This window comes from Oncorhynchus clarkii, chromosome 33 (assembly GCF_045791955.1).
Source record: "Oncorhynchus clarkii lewisi isolate Uvic-CL-2024 chromosome 33, UVic_Ocla_1.0, whole genome shotgun sequence".
NCBI classification, from domain to species: domain Eukaryota; kingdom Metazoa; phylum Chordata; class Actinopteri; order Salmoniformes; family Salmonidae; genus Oncorhynchus; species Oncorhynchus clarkii.
The window spans coordinates 7514067-7537061 of NC_092179.1; the positions used below are offsets into that span (position 1 = coordinate 7514067).

General features: G+C 42.4%; 1 protein-coding gene across 6 annotated transcripts in view; it reads right to left on the reverse strand.

Annotated features, from left to right (window-relative positions):
* The window catches only part of LOC139393258 (TBC1 domain family, member 22a), a 188304-nt gene that overhangs the window by 149212 nt on the left and 16097 nt on the right, over window positions 1-22995 (reverse strand). For all 6 annotated transcript variants that reach the window (XR_011629759.1, XR_011629758.1, XM_071141737.1 and 3 more), the window contains exon 6: window positions 6978-7048. Coding sequence is in view for 4 of the 6 variants with exons in the window: in XM_071141737.1 (XP_070997838.1) it covers window positions 6978-7048 (71 nt within the window). In the remaining 2 variants the exon portion in view is untranslated. The remainder of the gene's footprint in view (window positions 1-6977; window positions 7049-22995) is intronic.

The following is a 22995-nucleotide window of genomic DNA, read 5'->3' on the forward strand; positions in this document are numbered from 1 at the left end:
TTTCACCTTTATTTAACCAGGTAGGCTAGTTGAGAACAAGTCCTCATTTACAACTGCGACCTGGCCAAGATAAAGCAAAAAAGCAGTGCGATACAGACAGAGTTACACATGGAATAAACAGGCATACAGTCAATAACACAATAGAAAAAAGAAAGTCTATTTACAGTGTGTGCAAATGGTGTGAGAAGGCAATAATTAGGCCATAGTAGCGAAATAATTACAATTTAGCAGATTAACACGAGTGATAAATGAGCAGATGATGATGTGCAAGTAGAGATACTGGTGCGTAAAAGAGCAGAAAAGTAAATAAAAACAATATGGGGATGAGGTATGTAGATTGGGTGGGCTATTTACAGATGGACTATGTACAGCTGCAGCGATCGGTTAGCTGCTCAGAGAGCTGATGTTTTTTGTTAGTGAGGGAAAAATACGTTTGAAATATATATAAATATAAGTTGTTTTGAGTGCAGAGATTTGATTTTCAAGATACAGTTTCTATATCTCTTATTGCATATGAAATCAATCAATAAAAACGGCTTTGGAAAAAGGCCCTTGATTGATATAGAATGATCCATAGGCCTAAATGCTATAGCTAGCATGCTGTGCTAACTATGAGCCCTACACCAGGCTATATATATCACATCTGGCCTTGCAGCCACATCAATACCACAAAGCCAGTTGCAGCTGCTGCTTTACCAGCACTTAACATTTAACAATTCTGCTCCATTAGGAAAGTGTACACATTGCCACGGGCGGCTCAGCCATTTTTAACACTGAAAATCCACTTAATTGACTTCCTCCAGGCACTGGAACCCAAGTGGACGATTCTTCTTTAAAAGCTCTTTATTATTCCAGAAAAGCTCATTCTTTTTCATAGGGCTGGAAGCTTCCTCTGTGTCTTATGGCACAGACAGAGATGAGTCTAAACATAACTGTAGCGTAGCTAAGCGTAAAGAGATACCGCCCAGGGAGAGGTAGAATGATGAGGATATAAAAATAAACTCATTCACTGTTTTCTTACCTTATAATTCCCTCCGTTTCCTAATAATGATTGAGACAGTTATGTATCATTTGTGCAGTCAGGTGTTAAAATGCAACTGGGGGGGGGGGGGGGGGGAGAAGGTGATGCAGCATTAAAATGTATTAACAACTTTGAAAGAGACAAGCAGGCATTTTTCTGAGGAGAAACTACTGCTTGCCCTAACCTGCCTCTGGAAAAGAACAAATTGAATATCCACGGCACGATCGGGAGAAGAGAAGGTCACAGGGGACGCGTCGAGAGTGAAGTTTTATTATGTGGCTCCAAGTTTATGGAATAGCGGTAGAGGGTGGAGAATAGATTCTCAGAGGCTCTCCTGTCTATCACAGACCGCATCTTGACAGAGAGGATTTAAAAGGTCGGGGGAGTGTTCAGATATCCCAGGATCCTTCGGGGGAGGATAAGGATGGCATGTTGCAGGGATTTGGCATCTCCTTCCATCTCCTCCCGTTCCATTTCTTTTTGCAAGCCACACACTTGCATCGCTCATGTGTCTGTTGCACAGCATAGGCCTATATTCAACATTCTGTGGGACAAGTCTGGGGGTCTAAGGGAACCCAGAACACCAAGCCGTTGAGAGCCAGAAGCGCAACCTGATAGGGTTATATTGAATTTGGATATTGATGACTAATCTGAATCGGATAGCCCTATTGGATTGTTGTGCTACCATCATCAGCAAAATACAAGGTGATTCTACTGACAGACAAATCCCAGATTGAGTGCAATGTACTGTACTGTACCCATTACTTCCCTAAAGTATCTATTACCCCCCTTTTTCCTGTCCTGCTAAGCATTCGAAACGTGATGAGTACTTTTCGGGAATCAGGGAAAATGTATGGAGTAAAAAGTACATTGTCGTTAGGAAAAGTGTTAAAGTAAATGTAGTCAAGTATTTTTTACTTAAGAACTTTACACCACTGCATCTCAGCCCCTCAGACAGAACTGGGGACCTCTGACACTCATTTGTGTTAACAAAATCTTTGCCATACCCCTAGGCAATATAATAAGCTTTTGTCTGTGTACACAGCAATTAATGTGAAAGTCACACCACTCAAAGTAATGCTCCACACACTGCAGTGATCACCAGACTGAAGTCACCCACTAGTTTGGTCACTGTAAACTGCAACAATAGCTTAATGAGTAAATATTCTGTCTCGTGAATACATTATTTGTGCCTGGCAATGAATTTTTAAATGGGGGTAAAGAGCGAGAAACCGAGCGAGCGAGAGACCGAGCGAGCGAGAGACTGAGCGAGCGAGTGACCGAGCGAGCGAGCGAGCTGGAGGTAAGGCAGGTGGAACTGGACCAACCACATTGGACACTATGGAACCAGAAAGCCTTCATTCTCTCATCCTGGAATAACCAAGGCCATCTGCCTTTGGCCTCACGAGCAGGAACCTGGACTTCATCACAGAAATCGGAAATACAGACATTGTCATCCTAAACCTGGTATAGAGGAGACGGACCCACTGGTTGCCCTCTAGGTTACTGAGAGCTGGTAGTTCCATCCACTAAACTACCAGGTGTGAAACAGGAAAGAGACTCAGGGGTTATGATAATTTGGTATAGAGCAGACCTAACTCACACCATCATATTAATCAAAACAGGAACATTTTATATTTGGCTAGAAATTGAAAATGAAATTATCTTAACAGAGAAAAATGTCCTCCTTTTTGCTACCTATAACCCCCCACTAGAATCCCCATAGTTTAAAATGAAGACTGATTTCCCCCTCCAGGATGGAGAAGCTATCATTTCCAGGGACATACTAGTCTGTGTTGACCTAAATGCCAGAACGGGACAAGAACATGACACCCTCAGCACACAGGGGGACAAACGCCTGCCTGGAGTTGACAGCATTCCCTCCCCCATATGCCCCCTAGGCACAACTATGACAACATAACCAACAAAAACGGGTCACAACCTCCTGCAGCTCTGTCGCACGCTGGGTATGTACATAGTCAAGTGGTAGGCTTTGAGGGGACTCCTATGGTAGGTACACCTAGAGCTCATCTCTTGGCAGTAGTACTGTAGACTACTCTTTCACTGACCTCAATCCAGAGTCTCTCAGAGCGTTCACTGTCAGCCCACTGACACCTCGATCAGATCACAGCAAAATCAGTCAACTTGAAGAGAAAAATAATCATGAGGCATCAAAGTAATATTAAGAAATGCTATAGATGGAAGGAATATAGTTTCGAAACCTACCAAAAAACAATTCTGCAACAAATTCAATCCCTTAGACAACTTCCAGAACAAAACGTTCAACTGTAATAGTGAAGGTGTAAACTTGGCAGTAGAAAAGCTCAGTCTGACCTCTAAGCTTCCCTATCAAATCTAAAAAATCTCAAATAGAAAACTCAAGAAAATTAACGACAATGACAAATGGTTTGATGAAGAATACAAACATTGAATAAATTAATTGAGAAACCTGTCCAACCATAAACACACAGACCCTGAAAACCTGATGGTGAATCACTAAAACAACACAGAAATACACTACAGAAAAAGAAGGAACAGCACATCAGAAATCAGCTCAATGTAATTGAAGAATCCATAGACCAAACAATTCTGGGAACATTGGAAAACACTAAACAAACAACAAGAATTATCTCCCCAAAATGGAGATGTTTGGGTAAACCATTTCTCCAATTTTTTGGGGCTCTATAACAAAGAACAAAAGAACAAAAACATATACATGATCAAATACAAATCAATTTAAGACTACCAGAAGCCACTGGATTCTCCAATAACCTTGAACTACAGGACAAAATAAAAACCCTCCTACCCAAAAAGGCTGTGGTGTTGATGGTATCCTCAATGAAATGATCAAACATACAGACAGAAAACTCCAATTGGCAATACTAAAACTCTTTAACGTCATCCTTAGATCTGGCGTCATCCCCAATATTTGGAACCAAGGACTGATCACCCCAATCCACAAAAGTGGAGACAATTATGACCCCAATAACTACCATGGAATATGCGACAACAGCAACCTTAGGAAAATCCTCTGCATTATCATTAACTGCAGACTCGTACATTTCCTCAGTGAAAACAATGTACTGAGCAAATGTCCGTGTTTTCTAACAGTTGTAATACTGTGTCCACCCGTGGTGGTGAGAAACTGTTAGGCTTGCAGAAAATTATGAAACGTGTTGCAGATTAAACAATGTACAGTAGGGCAAAAAAGTAGTCAGTCAGCCACCAATTGTGCAAGTTCTCCCACTTAAAAACATGAGAGGCCTGTAATTATCATCATAGGTACACTTCAACTATGACAGACAAAATGAGGGAAAAAAAACACAGAAAATAACATTGTAGGATTTTTAATGAATTTATTTGCAAATTATGGTGGGAAATAAGTATTTGGTCAATAGCAAAAGTTTATTTTGTAATGTCTATTATTTTGGAACTTCTGTGAGTACTTTTTACTGTTCAATTTTATTGTTTATTTTACTTTTGTATATTATCGACTTCACTTGCTTTGTCAATGTAAACATACAGTTGAAGTCGGAAGTTTACATTTAGGTTGGAGTCATTAAAACTTGTTTTCAACCACTCCACAAATGTCTTGTTAACAAACTATAGTTTTGGCAAGTCAGTTAGGACATCTACTTTGTGCATGACACAAGTAAATCTTTCCTACAATTGTTTACAGAGATTATTTCACTGTATCACAATTACAGTGTGTCAGAAGTTTACATACATTAAGTTGACTGGGCCTTTAAGGAGAATTTTATCTAAAGTTCCATGCATAACACTTGAATTTATCAACATTTATAATCAGTATTTCTATGAATTCACGTGGCTCTCTGCAATATCACTGCATGTTTTGGAACTACTGAACATAACACGCCAACGTAAAATAAGATTTTTGGATATAAATATGAACGTTACCGAACAAAACATACATGTTTTGTGTAACATGAAGTCCTATGAGTGTCATCTGATGAAGATCAAAGGTTAGTGATTCATTTTATTTCCATTTGTGCTTTTTGTGACTCCTCTCTTTGGCTGGAAAAACAGCAGGGTTTTTCTGTGAGTTGGTGGTTACCTAACAATCGTTTGTGGAGCTTTCGCAGTAAAGCCTTTTTGAAATCAGCCACTGTGGCTGGATTAACGAGAATTTTATCTTTAAAATGGTGCCTAATACTTGTATGTTTGAGAAATTTTATTTATGAGATTTCTGTTGATTTGTATTTGGCGCCCTGCAAATTCATTGGCTGTTGGCGAGGGATTCTGCTAGCGGAAAAGAGTTCTGGTCCTACACAGGTTAAACAGCTTGGAAAATTCCAGAAAACAATGGCATGGCTTTAGAAGCTTCTGATAGGCTAATTGACATCATTTGAGTCAATTGGAGGTGTACCTGTGAAATCATTTCAAGGCCTACCATCAAACTCAGTGCCTCTTTGCATGACATGGGAAAATCAAACGAAATCAGCCAAGACCTCAGAAAAGAATTTGTAGACCTCCACAAGTCTGGTTCATCTTTGGGAGCAACTTCCAAACGACTGAAGGTACCACGTTCATCTGTACAAGCAATAGTACGCAAGTATAAACACCATGGGACCACGCAACTGTCATACTGCCAAGGAAGGAGATGCGTTCTGTCTCCTAAAGATGAACATACTTTGGTGCGAAAAACACAAATCAAACCCAGAATAACAGCAAAGGACCTTGTGAAGATGCTGGAGGAAACAGGTACAAAATTATCTATAACCACAGTAAAATGAGTCCTATATCGACATAACCTGTAAGGCCGCTCAGCAAGGAAGAAGCCACTGCTCCAAAACCGCCATAAAAAAGCCAGAATACGGTTTGCAACTGCACATGGGGACAAAGATCGTACTTTTTGAAGAAATGTCCTCTGGTTTGATGAAACGGTTTGGCCATTATGACCATTGTTATGTTTGGAGGAAAAATGGGGAGGCTTGCAAGCCGAAGAACACCATCCCAACCGTGAAGCTCGGGCGTGGCAGCATCATGTTGTGGGGGTGCTTTGCTGCAGGAGGGACTGGTACGCTTCACAAAATAGATGGCATCATGATGACGGAAAATTATGTGGATATATTGAAGCAACATCAGTCGAAGTTTAAGCTTGGTCGCAAATGGGTCTTCCAAATGGACAAAGACCCCAAGCCTACTTCCAGAGTTTGTGGCAAAATGGCTTAAGGACAACAAAGTCAAGGTATTGGAATGGCCATCACAAAGCCCTGACCTCAGCCCTATAGAAAATGTGTGGGCAGAACTGAAAAAGCACGTGCGAGAAAGGAGGCCTACAAACCTGACTCACCAGCTCTTTCAGGAGGAATGGGACAAAATTCACACAAACTTATTGAGGGAAGCTTGTGGAAGGCTACCCAAAATGTTTGACCCAAGTTAAACAATTTAAAGGCAATGCTACCAAATACTAATTGAGTGTATGTAAACTTCTGACCCACTGGGAATGTGATGAAAGAAATAAAAGCTGAAAATAAAATCGCTCTAGTATTATTCTGACATTTCACATTCTAAAAATAAAGTGGTGATCCTAACTGACCTAAAACAGGGGATTTTTACTAGGATTAAAATGTCAGGAATTGTGCAAAATGTATTTGGCTAAGGTGTATATAAAACTTCTGACTTCAACTGTACCTAATTACATTTTGGAAGCTAATAGATTGTGTTTAGTTAACAATTACGATGTCTCATATTTTATCAGAAGATACTATTAACACGTACATTTGACTGGACACCCAAGATAGGCTATGGCCCCCCTCTCGAGATGGTCTCAGTTCGGTTCGCTTCAGGGGCTCTTTTGAGTGTTCACACTGAACGAAAAATGTACAGAGTACAGAAAAATTTGCTTAAAGGGACCAAGTGTGAAAACACCATTAAAATATGACTGAGATTGTTATTTTAAAAGAGGACTATATGTGAAAACACCCTTACTTACCGAAAGGAGCTTCCACGTGATTGGACGAACATGGCGCGGAATTCCAGACCAGCTCAACTTTCGTAATTCCTCTGAAAGGGGAACAGACAGAGAATTACATTATGACATTTTCAAAGAACATACAAGACCACTGAGATTCTTTGCCTGAAGAAAGCAAAAGAAAAAAGACAATAATTGAACACACACATTTCATCAATTACGTATTATACTACAAAACCTTAGGATACAGATACACCTAGAGCATCAGCCTAAGGCATTTCTCATATTTCCTGGAAAGACAGTGCCATGCGTAGTTACTGTGTAGCCTATTTCCCCCAAAGACTCCGAATTGCCTGTTATCCAACACATACATACACCGTGATGCCAGGAAATGAACCCAAAACATATGTTGGCTCTACAGGAAAACATATTTCCTTGAAAGACAACACCATGAAGCGTTCTGATTTGGTGTATATTTTCCCCCAAATTCCCAATATCCTACACATGCAAATGAATTTCAAATCCAAAGCTTCTCCTCTGTCTCTGACATCCATAACATTAGCATTTGACGGGTTTAAAGAGGTTTCCCACCACATGGTCAGGAGGCCGCCTTCTGGGGCCCACGAGCGTTAATGTGAATCAATCTCAGAGATGCAAATTGGACTTTTAAATTGGAAAAGAGGGGCTCCCCCTGGGTCTATAAAACCACCAGAAAATATTGTTTATTCTGGATTCTTCATATTGGCTGTGTCCCAATTGGCAACCTATTCCCTATGTAGTGCACTTTTGACCAGGGCACATTAGTGCTCTGGTCAAAAACAGTGTACTACTGTATATAGGAAATAGGGTCCCATTTGGGACGCAACCGTGGTTTAATTCTGGATTCTTTCACATAATGTCCACTGCATACTTCAAACTCTGCGGGAGTGGGCAGTGCTATTGGCCATGGTAAAGAGTAGTGCACTATAAATGAAATAATAGGGTGCCATTTGGGACACAGACAAGGCCTTCACCTGTGTCATTCAACCATAGTTCACCAACGGCCATGCATCCAACTTCGCTTCAGCCCAACCAAAGTTTAGGACTGCATCATTAACATTCCGTCTGCCTATTCCAATCAAAATTCCACACAAATTCAACAAGAATCTCTTCAGTGTAATTGCATATTGTGCATTGTCTCGCTCGTGTTAGGAGAGCGGGGGGACTGATGTGTGTAAATGAGATGACAACGGCAGGCAAAACAGGTCAACGCCCCTCCCGTTCTCCCTCTGACTCTTCCTTGCTCTCCATCTTTCTATCGTTACCTCTCCTTCCATCCCTCCCACTCTACCTACCTCCATGTAAAAACAAAAGCATCTCTGACTCAGGCCTAAGCTCCCATCTCCACTCTTGCTCAGAGCGCTGGCGCAAAACTGGTATAACACAGCGGACATGTTGATTTGTTCCAAATTACTGCCGGAAAGTTCTAAAGCAAACGCAAGACAGTATTGTTAGTGACCAATATTGCAATGGGAAATGTTGGCCCGTTCTAAACTTAGTCCATTGGCTACATCGAGTGTCCCCTTACACAACTACTAATACGTTGTATAGCCCATCACTACTGCTTTGTATACCATCGCCACTTAGGCAAGGCTACATTCTGAGCATGTTTGTTTTTCATCCATTTACCCTTTTATTTATCATTTTCATTCCCAATGAGATTCAAAAACCTTTTTCCAGAAGAGAGCAAAAAGCCAGAAATCAAGCATTCACTATATAAAGCCTATAGGATATAGAAATTGTTCCATATTACCTCTCCATATCTCCAGGGCCTCTGGTGAGGTACATAGATTCTATAATGAATCACAGCCCACAGCACACTATGGTCGTGTCCCAATAATCTATCCTTCTTCCTGAACTGTGCAATCGTTCACTACTCCCCACATGTTTAAAAGGACAGAATTGGTGTAGGCACGGGCTATAGTTGGTTTCCGTATAGCGGTCATATCCTTTCAAATCCATAAAGGGATGTGAACAAGTGCACACTCCAGGAGGAAGGAGATTATTGGGACGCAACACATCAGTATGGAATCGCACAGCATAAAGCTTTTAAACAGAAGCCCCGAGGCTCCCTAGCAGGTAGAAACAGGAAATGTATATAGTTATCAGGACGTAAAGCATACGCCTTCTTGAAACACTAATGCATATATGCACCATTGAAACCATACCGTCAGGCCGTAACAACGCCTGGTATGGCAAATGCACCGCCCGCAACCACAGGGCTCAGAGGGTCGGTGCGGTCTGCATCACCGGGGGCAAACTGCCTGCCCTCCAGGACATCTACAGCCCCCGGTGTCACAAGAAGAACAAAAAGATCATCAAGGACATCAACCACCGAGCCACTGCCTGTTCACCCCATTATTATCCAGAAGGCGAGGTCAGTACAGGTGACTCAAAGCTGGGGACGAGAGACTGAAAAACAGCTTCTATCTCAAGGCCATCAGTCTGTTAAATTAGCCATCACTGTTCGGCCTCCACCCAGTACCCGGCCCTGAACTTAGGTACCGTCACTAGCCGACTGCCACCCGGTTATTCTACCACGCACATAGACTGCTGCCCTATGCACTGGTCACTTGTTTAAATAAGGTTTTAGTTATTTCATATGTATATACTGAATTCTACGTCAACGCCATCCTTTTCAACAATTGCTGTATATATACACACTATCCTATCCTACGTATTCTACAGGTGTGTGTGTGTGTGTGTGTGTGTGTGTGTGTGTGTGTGTGTGTGTGTTTACTACATGATTCCATGTGTGGTATTTCATAGTTTATGTCTTCACTATTATTCTACAATGTAGAAAATAGTTAAACTAAAAGGAAAACCCTTGAATGGGTAGATGTGTCCAAACTTTTGACTGGTACTGTATTTGTACTCCATCGCTCGTCCTAATATTACATATATTTCTTAATTCCAGTCTTGTACTTTTAGATGTGTGTATTGTTAGATACTAGTGGACTGTTGGCGCTAGGAACACAAGCATTTCGCTACACCCACAATAACATCTGCTAAATATGTGTACGCGACCAATACAATTTGATGGAGATGATTTGAATGGCATGGGCTTGGTGACCCAAACCTAACCTTCTAGAGCCACAGGGCAGCTGTTGGGAAGGAGAGGAGAGGCATGATGAAATGATGCAGAAGAAAGAGGGATGAGAGAAGACTGCGGGACGGGGGAGTGCAAGGGGGGGGCAGAGGGAGGAGAGAGAGAGAAGGAAGGGAGCAGAGAAAAAAAAAAAAAAAAAAGAGGTAGATAGACAACAGTGGAGGGAGAACCACACCACATTCACAGTTACACTGAGGTGGCAGCTTTAACGAACCCCAAGGCTTTACAGGGAGGGAAGAAACGTAATAGGGAAAGGAATCCACTCAATGAATTAAATACAGAGCTACTCAACGGTGTCTCTCCTCAGTCTGCACTCTGCACCTTCGAACCCTCATCTGCGCCGTCAGCCGCATTAATTGATTCATTTATCTTACTAGCCGTTAATTAAACTACCTGTTTCCCAACTGACATTAATCTCACAGTGGGGAGAGAGAGTCAGACACAGACTTACACACTCTCTCTCCTCGGGCGCTGATGACCTGGAAAGACGACCGTTCTCATGGCCATACGTGCAAGGCTTCTGTGTTTGGGAGGGCTGGAGGTCAGACATTTACCTGGCACCAATCTGGCCAGCAGTGTGAGAGCATCTGCCCGCTGCAGCCATACATCACAGACGGAACATCACGGGACGTGACGGAACACGCCCTCTGTGCTCGACGCATTCTAAAACACTACTCGAAAAATCTAAAACTGGGGAAATCTCTAATGACATTCTATTCACGCATAGGGATTAGGTCAACAGTACATGGGTACCTCTGGTTGAAAGTAGAGCACTAATGGTTAACATGAGTGCACTATAAAAAGGTAATAGAATATGATTTAAGATGTGGTCTGCGTGCCCCTTCAACATCCCATCCCGAGCTGACTCAGTCAGTGCACGGATGAGGAAATGCCATCCGGAGCTCCTGCTACACGGAGAGAGAAAACACGACCTTGCTCAGTTTCCTCGAGCCTGGTCTTAAATTGCAAATGCCGTTTCATTAGTGGCCGTCTCGTTTCTCGGAAAACACCGCTTTTTCAAGAATATATATATCACTTGTTCATTAGAATAAAACAGCAAAGCCTGAAACACTAGTTGAACAAGGTCCCCCAGGGACGTGGACCCAGGGCTAAATCAAATCAGAAGTCTCAGAGCCCTGAGTGAGATTATGAGGAAAAGCACAGTGTGAAGCACGCAGTCAGTCAGTAGGCATTGTGTCTGTGAGCTATGAGGGTAATCTAAGAGAAACCGAGAAAAGGCATATCCTAGACAGGGTGACACAGGCCGAGTCAAATAATTAAAGCCGAATGCCAATTAAATGAAAACGCCATCACAGACTACTAATGACAAATAGAATATCCCGTAGGCCTATTTCTATAGCAAAGACACTGAAAGTGTGTAGACCTGGCTGAAAATGAACTTTAAAACTGCAACAATATGAGGGGTGTAGAATTGCAGAAGGAAAGCAGCTTTAAAACAAACCGTCATGTTCACTAAATCCTAGGGGAAGCACTGTGTTGCATCATAGATCCTCTCCCCCGCGGAGGTCACTTCCTATCCCAGACACCTTGTCCTTTAGACTACTGGGTTAATGGTTTATTCATGAGCTCACACGGGATAGGCCTTGTGGCTACAGTACATTTTCGCTTGTGGCCGCGCCGGTACTTCGTAACACCATGTACCTCCTGTTTAAGCATTTTAACAGCTGTATCCCTATGGGAGAAGTTGAAGTAATGGATGCTAAATACCTTCAATATTGCAATGTTTATAATGTACGGTACAATCCCAACACAGATTGTGTCGTTCAAATCTCCAGATGGAGAGTCAAGTGCTTGGATTTGAGTCCACATCCTGTGTGTGTGCGTGAAAGAGGAATAAAAAAAAATGGTTTTGTTTTTTTTAAAGGCAGAGAAAGACAGGCCATTTATCAGGAAAGATGAGAGCTGTCAGTCTGTGTGCTGACTGAGTGAGGAAGTGATGGCAGAGGGAGGCAGACAGTTGGCAGGCCGGAGCCATGCACTAGTCAGACACGACTCAGATGGAGGGGGCAATGGGGCGAACAGACAGCCAAGAGGTCCTCACACACAGCTCACATTCATAGACACACACTACAAAACAAACACTTCCTTGTCGGTGTCAGACATAGGCCGAGAAAAACCATAAAGTGATAGGCTATTTCAGACAGTGACAGCAGATCCCGTAGGCCTATTCCTATCATGGCCGACAACAACCCAATAAAGAAATTAGAGCTAAGCCTAACTCCACATCCCGAGCAACATCCTGCTGCACTCTGTCTCGTGTAGTCCTGTAAAACTAAAGCGGAGAGGCTACAATATTAGTGGCAGACAGATCCCCATTTCTTCCAACGCAGGGAGCCCAAGACAACATCCCCAGCAGACAAACTAGGGCCTACCACCACATCATCCCTATCATGGCTAACAAGAATGCCATCCGGCCTGACGCATTTATTCGGCGCTGTAAAAGTTTTAGCTGATGCTCTAAACCTTAAGCACTGAGTCTGTCTGTGTGAGAGACAGAGTACCGTGCTGTTAACTCAGGTAAAGGACGAAGAGACAAGCAGCTGGTGACGACAGGCTCGTGAACTAATGGGAGTCCAGTAAAAAGATACTCCTCCGTATTACCACCTGGCTTCTGGACGATGAAATGTAGTCTACGTCCCAAATGGCACCCTATTCTTCCCTATAAAGCGCACTACTTTTGACCTAAGCATATATGGTGCACTAGGCCCATATAGGAATTGGGGTTCCATTTGGGACGCAGCCATGGTGAGATATAGTGCTGGTGACTGGGAAGTGAACGGTACCGTAAGGACCCAGTCAACTCCCCCTAGCCCGGCCTCTCAAAGTCACTGCCGAGAGAGGTGGTCGGCTTCTTAAACTGATTGCATTATAAATTCCTCTGCTTCTTATAAATTATCCTACTTCACCCGTGAAGTTAACGTACAATATTCTAATTTCAGATGACACTTTTCAAAACCAACTTATTTAAACTTCTCCCTAAAGTCTCTAGTGTGTGTATGATGCCAGCTTTTTAATGAGGCTGAGTAAAAATGAAATGTTTTAAGGTCTAAAATATACTGTAGACGAAGTGGCAGTTTTGAGTGCAGGGATTATGAAGAGGCCCCCAGATCTATATATTATTTGTGATTTGGTTCATGGGGAGTTCATACTCTTGGGAATACAAAGTTCTGCCAGGCTACCACTGTAATCTAGTGAGTCATACTACCACTGTCAAGGCATCCGCATGCTTCCCAGCCGAAACAATTCGGAGGAGTTTGTGCATACAAAGTATTCAGACCCTTTGACCTTTTCTAGATTTACGTTACACTCTTATTCTAAAATAGATTAAATTGTTATCCTCAATCTACACACAATACCCAATAATGACAAAGAGAAAAAAATGATTGAGACATTTCTGCTCATTTGTTTTAAAAAAATATATAAAACTGAAACACACATTCACATTACATAAGAATTCAGACCCTTTACTGAGTACTTTGTTGAAGAACCTTTGGCAAAGATTTCAGCCTAGAGTAGTCTTGGGTATGACGCCACAAGCATAGCACACCTGTATTTGTCAGGTTCTGTCAGGTTGGATGGGGAGTGTCACGGCACATCTATTTTCAGGTCTCTCCTGAGATGTTCGATCAGGTTCAACTACGTGCTCTGGCTGGGCCACTCAAGGACATTGAGACTTGTCCCGAAGCCCAGCGTTGTCTTGGCTGTGTGCTTAGGGTCGTTGTCCTGTCGGAAGGTGAAACTTCGAACCAGTCGGAGGTCCTGAGCACTCTGGAGCAGGTTTTCATCAAGGATCTCTCTGTACTTTGCTCCGTTCATCTTTGCCTCGATCCTGTCTAGTCCCCCACAGTTGATGCCACTTGAAAAACATCCCCACAGCATGATGCTGCCACCACCATAGTTCACAGTAGGGATGTTGCCATGTTTCCTACAGAACTTATGCTTGGCATTCAGGACAAAGAGTTCAATCTTGGTTTCATCAGACCAGAGAATCTTATTTTCCATGGTCTGAGAGACTTTAGGTGCCTTTTGGTAAACTCCAAGCGGGCTGTCATGTGCCTTTTACTTAGGAGTGGCTTCCGTCTGGCCACTCTACCATAAAGGCCTGATTGGTAGAGTGCTGCAGAGATGGAAGGTTATCCCATCTCCACAGAGGAACTCTAGAGCTCATTCAGAGTGACCATCGGGTTCTTGATCACCTCCTTGACCAAGGCCCTTCCGGCCAAACTGAGCAATAGGGGGAGGTGAACAGCTCTAGGAAGGGTTTTGGTTGTTCGAAACGTCTTCCATTTAAGCATGATGGAGGCCACTGTGTTCTAAGGGACCTTCAATGCTGCAGAAATGTTTTGGTGACCCTTCCCCAGATCTGTTCCTCGACATGATCCTGTCTCGGGGCTCTATGGACAATTCCTTTGACATCATGGCTTGGATTTTGCTCTGACATGTACGGTCAACTCTGGGACCTAATATAGACAGGTGTGTGCCTTTACAAATAATGTCCAATCAATTGAATTTACAACAGGTTGACTCCAATCAAGTTCTAGAAACATCTCAAGGATGATCAATGGAAACAGGTTGCACCGGAGCTCAACATTGAGTTTCATAGCTAAGGGTCTGAATATTTACGTAAATAAGTATTTTTTAATACATTTGCTAACATTTTCAAAACTGTTTTTGCTTTGTCATTATGGGGTATTGTGTGTAAATCGAGGAAAAACACGTATTTCATACATTTTCGAATGAGGCTATAATGTAACAAAATGTGGAAAAAGACAAGGGACCTGAATACTTTTTGAATGCACTGTATATTATGACAACGTTTTGTGACATTCTTGTTAGTTTTGGACTTCGGTAAGGGTTTTTTCGGCCGTTTGGGCTCACAAAAACCATTGAGGCAAGCCAAAGTCTACATCCCTTCATCTGTGATTGGTCAATAGTAGTGATTATTCATTAAAGGGAGTTGAAAGTCTGTGTTGCCCAGCAACAGCCCCAAAACATCACTGCTCTAGAGGAGATCTGCATGGAGGAATGGGCCAAAATACCAGCAACAGTGTGTGAAAACCTTGTGAAGACTTACAGAAAACATTTGACCTCTGTCCTTGCCAACAAAGGGTATATAACAAAGTATTGAGATAAACTTTTGTTATTGACCAAATACTTATTTTCCACCATAATTTGCAAATAAATTCATTAAAAATCCTACAACGTGATTTTCTGGATTTTATTCCCTCATTTTGTCTGTCATAGTTGAAGTGTACCTATGATGAAAATTACAGGTCTCTTCTCTTTTTAAGTGGAAGAACTTGCACAATTGGTGGCTGACTAAATACTTTTTTGCCCCACTGTATAACTGGAATGGACAGGCAAAAACAACTGGTATCGTGCTTCTACACCTGCATTGCTTGCTGTTTGGGGTTTTAGGCTGGGTTTCTGTACAGCACTTTGAGATATCAGCTGATGTACGAAGGGCTATATAAATAAATTGGATTTGATTTATTGGTGACAAAACAGCTGACTGTGTGCCAAATAATTACGCACAAAGGAATTAGCAATCAGAAGAGGGAGACAACTGGCACTTGATGGCCTGCCTGGCGAGACCTGCCACAGTAGAGCAGCTTTAGGCCTAGGGCATCACCATGAGACATAATCATCACAGTAGTTGTCATTTAGCCTCTGGTCTCAAATGACCACTGAGGTGTGAAATAGTGTACCACACCAGACAGACACTTCAGCTGCTATAGTGGTTCAACTCTCCAAGACGGAGATGCTGTTTCTGTTTTTTGAGAGGGGAGTGTCTTGCGCTCCTAATCTACGTTCCACTCTCCAGGGGGGTATTCATCATTGGATGATGTCGTCTTAAAAGACAACTTAACTAGCCACCCGGTGCTTGACCTGGGATATCTACTCTCTTGACTAAACCCTGAGCCTATTTACTAGAAAAACATGTTTTGGAGGATCATATTTTCATACACAACGGAGAGATGCATCAGAAATTCCATTCCCTGTACAGATTCAAAAAAAAATACTAATTGAGTTAATAGTTGACATAAGAATTCAATTGAACTACAGAATGTCGTGGCTGTGGTGGTAAGCCTATAATATTGGGAAATGGCTGTGTAACAGGATTGTCAACTGTAACTGTGGAGACAGAGAGACAGACAGGGACAGACAGACAGAGACAGAGAGACCGACAGAGACAGAGAGACAGACAGGTGTAAGAAGAGGCAGAGAGAGAGAAAGGTAGATATGCAGAGAAAAACGATAAGTAGCAGCAGTAGCATTTAGAGGCTGCAGCAAGAGAAGGAGTTCCATAGATCAGCAGCTCCCCCAACTGTAGCAGGCAGAGAGAGGCAGATGAAGAGATGGAGAGAGACACAGCAGAAAGAGAAGAGGTAGAGTCAGAGACTAACAAGAGGAAGAAAGAGGGAACGCAAGTCAGCAAAAGAAAGGAGAAAGGGCAAAGAGTAAAATGGGAGTGTATGTGGGGAGGGAGGGGTTTAGTGTCCAGGGAAGATTGCCAGGGATGAAGTGAGGTAGAGTAGGAGAGAGAAAGTCTAAGCAAGGCCTAATCAGAGGAAAGAGCATCGCCATGGAAACGGCTATGTTTCCGCCATCAGAGAGAGAGGTAATTGGCTGGTGTTCGCCGCTCTTAGTCTCTCAAAATAAACTGTAAAAGCTGATGCTGTGACTCGCAAAATTCAGCTCACACAACTACACGCTGGCATCTATACTATGGTTTCTGAAAACACTCATTAAAAAGCAGAAGGACAGGGATAAAATATACACTGTTCCAAATGGTGCAGATGAAATGTTTCAGTCAGAAGGCAGGGAGGGACAGAACTAGCCAAACTTGCCTCTTTCAAAGTGTTTAAATTTTAACGCAAAAAAGGACATTAGATTAAGATCATGATTCACATGTGTCTGGAATATCAGTCTATTTGTCATAGGCCAATATTCCACAACCAGGTGCCATTTCAAAATGCAGCCCATGTACAGTATCTTTATCAGTTATCAGTCATTGCTTAACTAGACCCCTGCCTGAGGCCAGGCCAAAGCAGTATCAATGAGTTAGCCAGCTAGCTCTGATAAGAAAGCTAAACAAGCTTTTTTTTATTATTATTGTTTGAGGAAACCTTTGTTTTGAAGCTAATTTAATGCAATTCTACGTAGCTTAACCAGACTCATGATTTATTTTAGGCAGGCTATTTAATCATAATAAATAATGGAAAATAAAAAATTAAGTGCAGACCAGATTTGACCAAATTTTATTCTGCAACCAAATATGTTTTATGATCATTTATATTAACCCTGAATTTAATTACAAGACTGTTCAAAAGTTTGGGGTCACTTAGCAATGTCCTCGTTTTTGAACGAAAATCACATTTTTGTTCATTAAAATATCAAATTGATCAGAAATACAGTGTAGACATTGTTAACGTTGTAATTGACTATTGTAGCTGGAAAGAGCTGATATTTTATGGAATATCTACATAGGCGAACAGAGGCCCATTATCAGCAACCATCACTCCTGTTTCCAATGGCACGTTGTGTTAGCTAATCCAACTTTATCATTTTAAAAGGCTAGTTGATTATTAGAAAAACATTTTTGCAATTATGTTAGCACAGCTGAAAACTGTTGTTCTGATTAAAGAAGCAATAAAACTGGCCTTCTTTAGACTAGTTGAGTATCTAGAGCATCAGCATTTGTGGGTTTGATAACAGGCTCAAAATGGCCAGAAACAAAGAACTTTCTTCTGAAACTCGTCAGTCTATTCTTGTTCTGAGAAATGAAGGCTATCTCATGCAAGAAATTGCCAAGAAACAGAAGATCTCGTACGCTATATACTACGCCCTTCACAGAACAGCGCAAACTGGCTCTAACCAGAATAGAAAAAGAGGAGTGTCTTGTGTGAATTTAAGTATGCTCTCTAATTCTCTCTTTCTTTCTCTCTCGGAAGACCTGAGCCCTAGGACCATGCCTCAGGACTACCTAACATGATGACTCCTTGCTGTCCCCAGTCCACCTGGCCGTGCTGCTGCTCCAGTTTCAACTGTTCTGCCTGCGGCTATGGAACCCTGACCTGTTCACCGGACGTGCTACCTGTCCCAGACCTGCTGTTTTCAACTCTGTAGAGACAGCAGGAGTGGTAGAGATACTCTGAATGATCGGCTATGAAAAGCCAACTGACATTTACTACTGAGGTGCTGACTTGCTGCACTCTTGACAACTACTGTGATCATTATTATTTGACCATGCTGGTCATTTATGAACATTTGAACATCTTGGCCATGTTCTGTTATAATCTCCACCCAGCACAGCCAGAAGAGGACTGGCCACCCCTCATAGCCTGGCTCCTCTCTAGGTTTCTTCCTAGGTTTTTGCCTTTCTATGGAGTTTTTCCGAGCCACCTTGCTTCTACACCTGCATTGCTTGCCGTTTGGGATTTTAGGCTGGGTTTCTGTACAGCACTTTGAGATATCAGCTGATGTAAGAAGGGCATTATAAATTAATTTGGGAGGTCCCGGTGCACAACTGAGCAAGAGGACAAGTACATTAGTGTGTCTAGTTTGAGAAACAGACGCCTCTCAAGTCCTCAACTGGCAGCTTCATTAAATAGTACCAGTCGCAATGTCAACAGTGAAGAGGCGACTCCGGAATGCTAGCATTCTAGGCAGAGTTGCAAAGAAAAAGCCATATCTCAGACTGGCCAATAAAAATAAAAGATTAAGATGGTCAAAATAACACAGACATCTAAGTTTGAGGTGTTCGGATCACAACGAAGAACATTCATGAGACACAATGTGATGGAGCTTTGGTGGTGGTGAAGTGTACAGGGTAGAAGGGATCTTGAAGAAGGAAGGCTATCACTCCATTTTGCAACGCCATGCCATAACCTGTGGACAGGGCTTAATTGGTGCCAATTTCCTCCGACAACAGGACAATGACCCAAAGCACAGCTCCAAACTATGCGAGAACTATTTAGGGAATGTATTGGTATAGCTGGTATTCTGTCTATAATGGAGTGGCCAGCACAGTCACCAGATCTCAACCCTATTGAGCTGTTGTGGGAGCAGCTTGACCATATGGTACATAGGTGCCCATCAAGCCAATCCAACTTGTGGGAGGTGCTTCAGGAAGCATGGGGTGAAATCTCTTCAGATTACCTCAACAAATTGACAACTTGAATGCCAAAGGTCTGCAAGGATGTAATTGCTGCAAATGGTGGATTCTTTGACGAAAGCAAAGTTCGAAGGACACAATTATTTCAATTAAAAGTAAATTATATATAACCTTGTCAACGTCTCGACTATATTTCCTATTCGTTTTGCAACTCATTTCATGTATGTTTTCATGGAAAACAAGGACATTTCTAAGTGACCCAAACTTTTGAACGGTAGTGTATACATATTCCGTTTTACAGAAAGTGACTAGATCAATTGACACACATTGTGTGCCTCCCAAGTGGCGCAGTGGTCTAAGGCACTGCATCGCAGTTGCTAGGCTCTATCGCAGCCAGCCGCGGCCCGGAGACCCATGGGATGGCGCACAATTGGCCAAGCGTGGTCGGGTTACAGGAGGGTTTAGCCGGCAGGGATGTGCTTGTCCCATCGCGCTCTAGCGATCTTGGTAATCAAACTACGTTTTCCAATTTAAAATAGCTATTACAGAGAACAAATGCCATGCTTTTGTTTGAGAAGAGCGATCAACAACAACAAACATTTTCCGCCATGACAGTTGACACATTCATATCTGAAGGTAGAATTATGACTTACATTCTGATATCTTGCTCTTATTTCTCTTCCTGAGGGTCCCAGTGATCAAATGAAGTGCCGTTTTCTGTGATAAAATCCATTTTATAGCCTAAAACGAAACATTTTGTAAACCGTTTGTGTCGTGAATTCCATCTCTATCAACTTTTGACGGAGCATTCGACGTAATTACACACACTAAACAATCGTTTATCTGGTCATAGTTGGTTTTATTGAAATCCTCTGGATGTTTGCAACATAGCCTAACTTGATTGTTTTGTTTTGACCGAAGTGAACTGATTTGAAGACCTCATTGCGCACCAATAATATTTGTGAAGCTTCGTTGACTACTATTTCTGCCCAATGACCACTGATCTTCTTGAAATCTAGCTGGGTAGATAGCCAATGAGCTGAGGTAAATGCTTGCACCACCATCCCTTGTTAGTAAACACACGCGTAACGAACTTCATTCTCGCCATTGACCGTCAGAGTAGTTGCAGTCACGCTTGTTACGCACAGCAGTGTTTTGGAAAGTAGTATTTTGGAAGCAGTATTTTGGAAAGTGTTTTTTCAACGATTTCATTGAAGACATCATGGCGAATAAATCAGGAAAAGCGAAGTCCAAGTCTAAGTATACAGATTTGCACCAGATTATAGAAGAGATTAATCGGGAAAGTGAGACAGATTTTGTGTTGGAGGAATCTTTGAGTGAAAACAGTTATGATTCAAACATCGAGGAGCTGTTTCTGCAAGGACAGGACGTACTTCTGGATTGGTAAGTGCTAATGCCGTTTTATGAAATATAAATATATTATTTATTTTTTGCAAAAATATTTATTTTTAGTTTTTTTGCAATGAAATGTGTGATGAAATGTGTAAAGTACACATTGCCTATAGTGTGTGTGTGTGTGTGTGTATGTATGTATGTATGTATGTATGTATGTATGTGTACGACCCATAACCTGTGTGTGTGTATATATTCCATGTCAGATATATATATTTTCCATTTTTTATTCAAATGGAATGGAGTAGAACAGCAAACACACACATGGCCACTGCACGTGCTACTCCTCTCCATTTCCATATGAAATAGCCATTGGGTGCTGTTGGGGGAGGGCAGGCCCACAACACTGGCCGGAGTTGAATGGAACAGCACGTTCCCCTCTGCTCTATACAATACATATGTTTATTTTATGTGATGATAAATGGCTCATACAATATAAATCTTTTTTTTATGATTTCTTTCACAGTGATAGCGACTCCGACTGGAAGCCCCTGGTGCCAAGGTGCCCATCCCCCACTGAAGCGGGTTCATCCAGCCGGACTCCTGCTGTCTCCGGCTCCACACCTACCCCCGCCCGGCCATCTAGAGGTGTGAAGACAGTGACAAAGAAGCGGAGGAGGGGAAGTGTGGAAACTGCTGGCAGAGAGGTAGAGGGGAAATGGCACTCTGTGTGGAGCCACATCCTCCAATATTCCGACCAAAAAGGCCACCAGGACCTCAGCTCAACATGACATCAAAATACAGCCCCATGCAACTTTTTCGATTGTTTTTCACCCCGGCAGTTGTTGATTCCCTGGTGTGTAATACTAAACAAGTATGGGGCTAGGAAGCAAGCAGGAAAGAAAGAGGCATGGAAGCCCATTTCCATGTCAGACCTTTTCTGCTACTTTTCACTGCCCCCCCCCCCCCCCCCCCCCCCACCCCACCCCACACTGTCATGTCCTCTACAAGGTTTTTAAATATCTCACGGGCACTTCACATCAGTGACCCAGAAGTTGATGAGAATGACAGGAGAGGCACCGCAAGGTTTGACAGGCTCTGCAAAGTCAAACCTCTCTACCCCAGCATGGTTGAGGCCTGCAAGATCCATTTTCAGCCCGCCCAGAACTTGTCCATAGATGAGAGGATGGTAGCCTCAAAGGCCAGAATTGGCATAAAACAATACATGCGTAACAAACCAACTGTGGGGGGTTCCAAGTGGGGTTCCAAGCTGTTTGTTTTGGCTGATTCTGTGTGTGCATACACATGCAATTATTTTGTCTAAGAGGGGAAGAACACTTGTGCGACTGGTAAAGGACTTAGCTATGACTCTGTAATGGAGTTATTGGATTTTCAACTGCTGGGGAAGGGGTACAAACCCTTTGTGGACAACTTTTACACAAGCCCTACCCTGTTTGCAGACCTGAGGAAGCTGGAGGTGTGGGCCTGTGGCACCATTCGGACCAACAGAGTGGGCTTTCCGAAGACCAAGGTAAATGACATGCCTAAGCGGGCTGAGCGGGGTACCATGCGATGGATCTGTGAAGATGGCCTGCTGTTTGTGAAGTGGATGGACACCAGAGAGGTGGTGATGTGCTCCACTATCCACAAGTCCTTCAGTGGCGATCACGTCGTCAGGCGTGTGAAGGACGCTACTGGGGCATGGACCCTTCCAAAGGGTCTGCCCCTGTTTTTTTTTTCAATGTTTTTTTTTTTCAAATATTTTTTTTAAACATTCTTATTTAAAAAATTGTGTGTTAGAATTGCTTTTTGATATGTTGTTTTTAGTTATAGGTCATTTCACCAATTCAGCCACTTGGGTACATTTGGGCAACTTGTGTGGGACACCTGGGTGACTTCATGCTAAATGTCATGTAGCTCACCCATTCCTGAAGTTGTCAGTCTGAAACTTTTCACACCTACAGTTGCCCTCTTGTGTTATCCATCAAAATTATCTCCAGCATCCTATTCTAGTACATGTGAAAGATGCTACAACAATAAAAAGAAATTATGCTCCCTCTTTCTCTTTTCTTCCACCAGATACTGTGTTATATTCTTCTGCATTCAATTAACCTCTTGAAGCTAGGGGGCACTATTTTTATGTTTGGAAAAATAACGTTCCCAAAGTAAATGGCCTATTTCTCAGGACCAGATTCTAGAATATGCATATAAATGACAGATTAGGATAGAAAACACTCTAGTTTCCAAAACTGTCCAAATATTGTCTGAGTATAACAGAACTGATATTGCAGGCTAAAACTTGAGGAAAATCCAATCAGGAAGTGCCCCTGTTTTTGAAACCTCTATGTTGTTATGCATCCCTATTGATATCCCCATTTAAAGGGATATCAACCAGATTC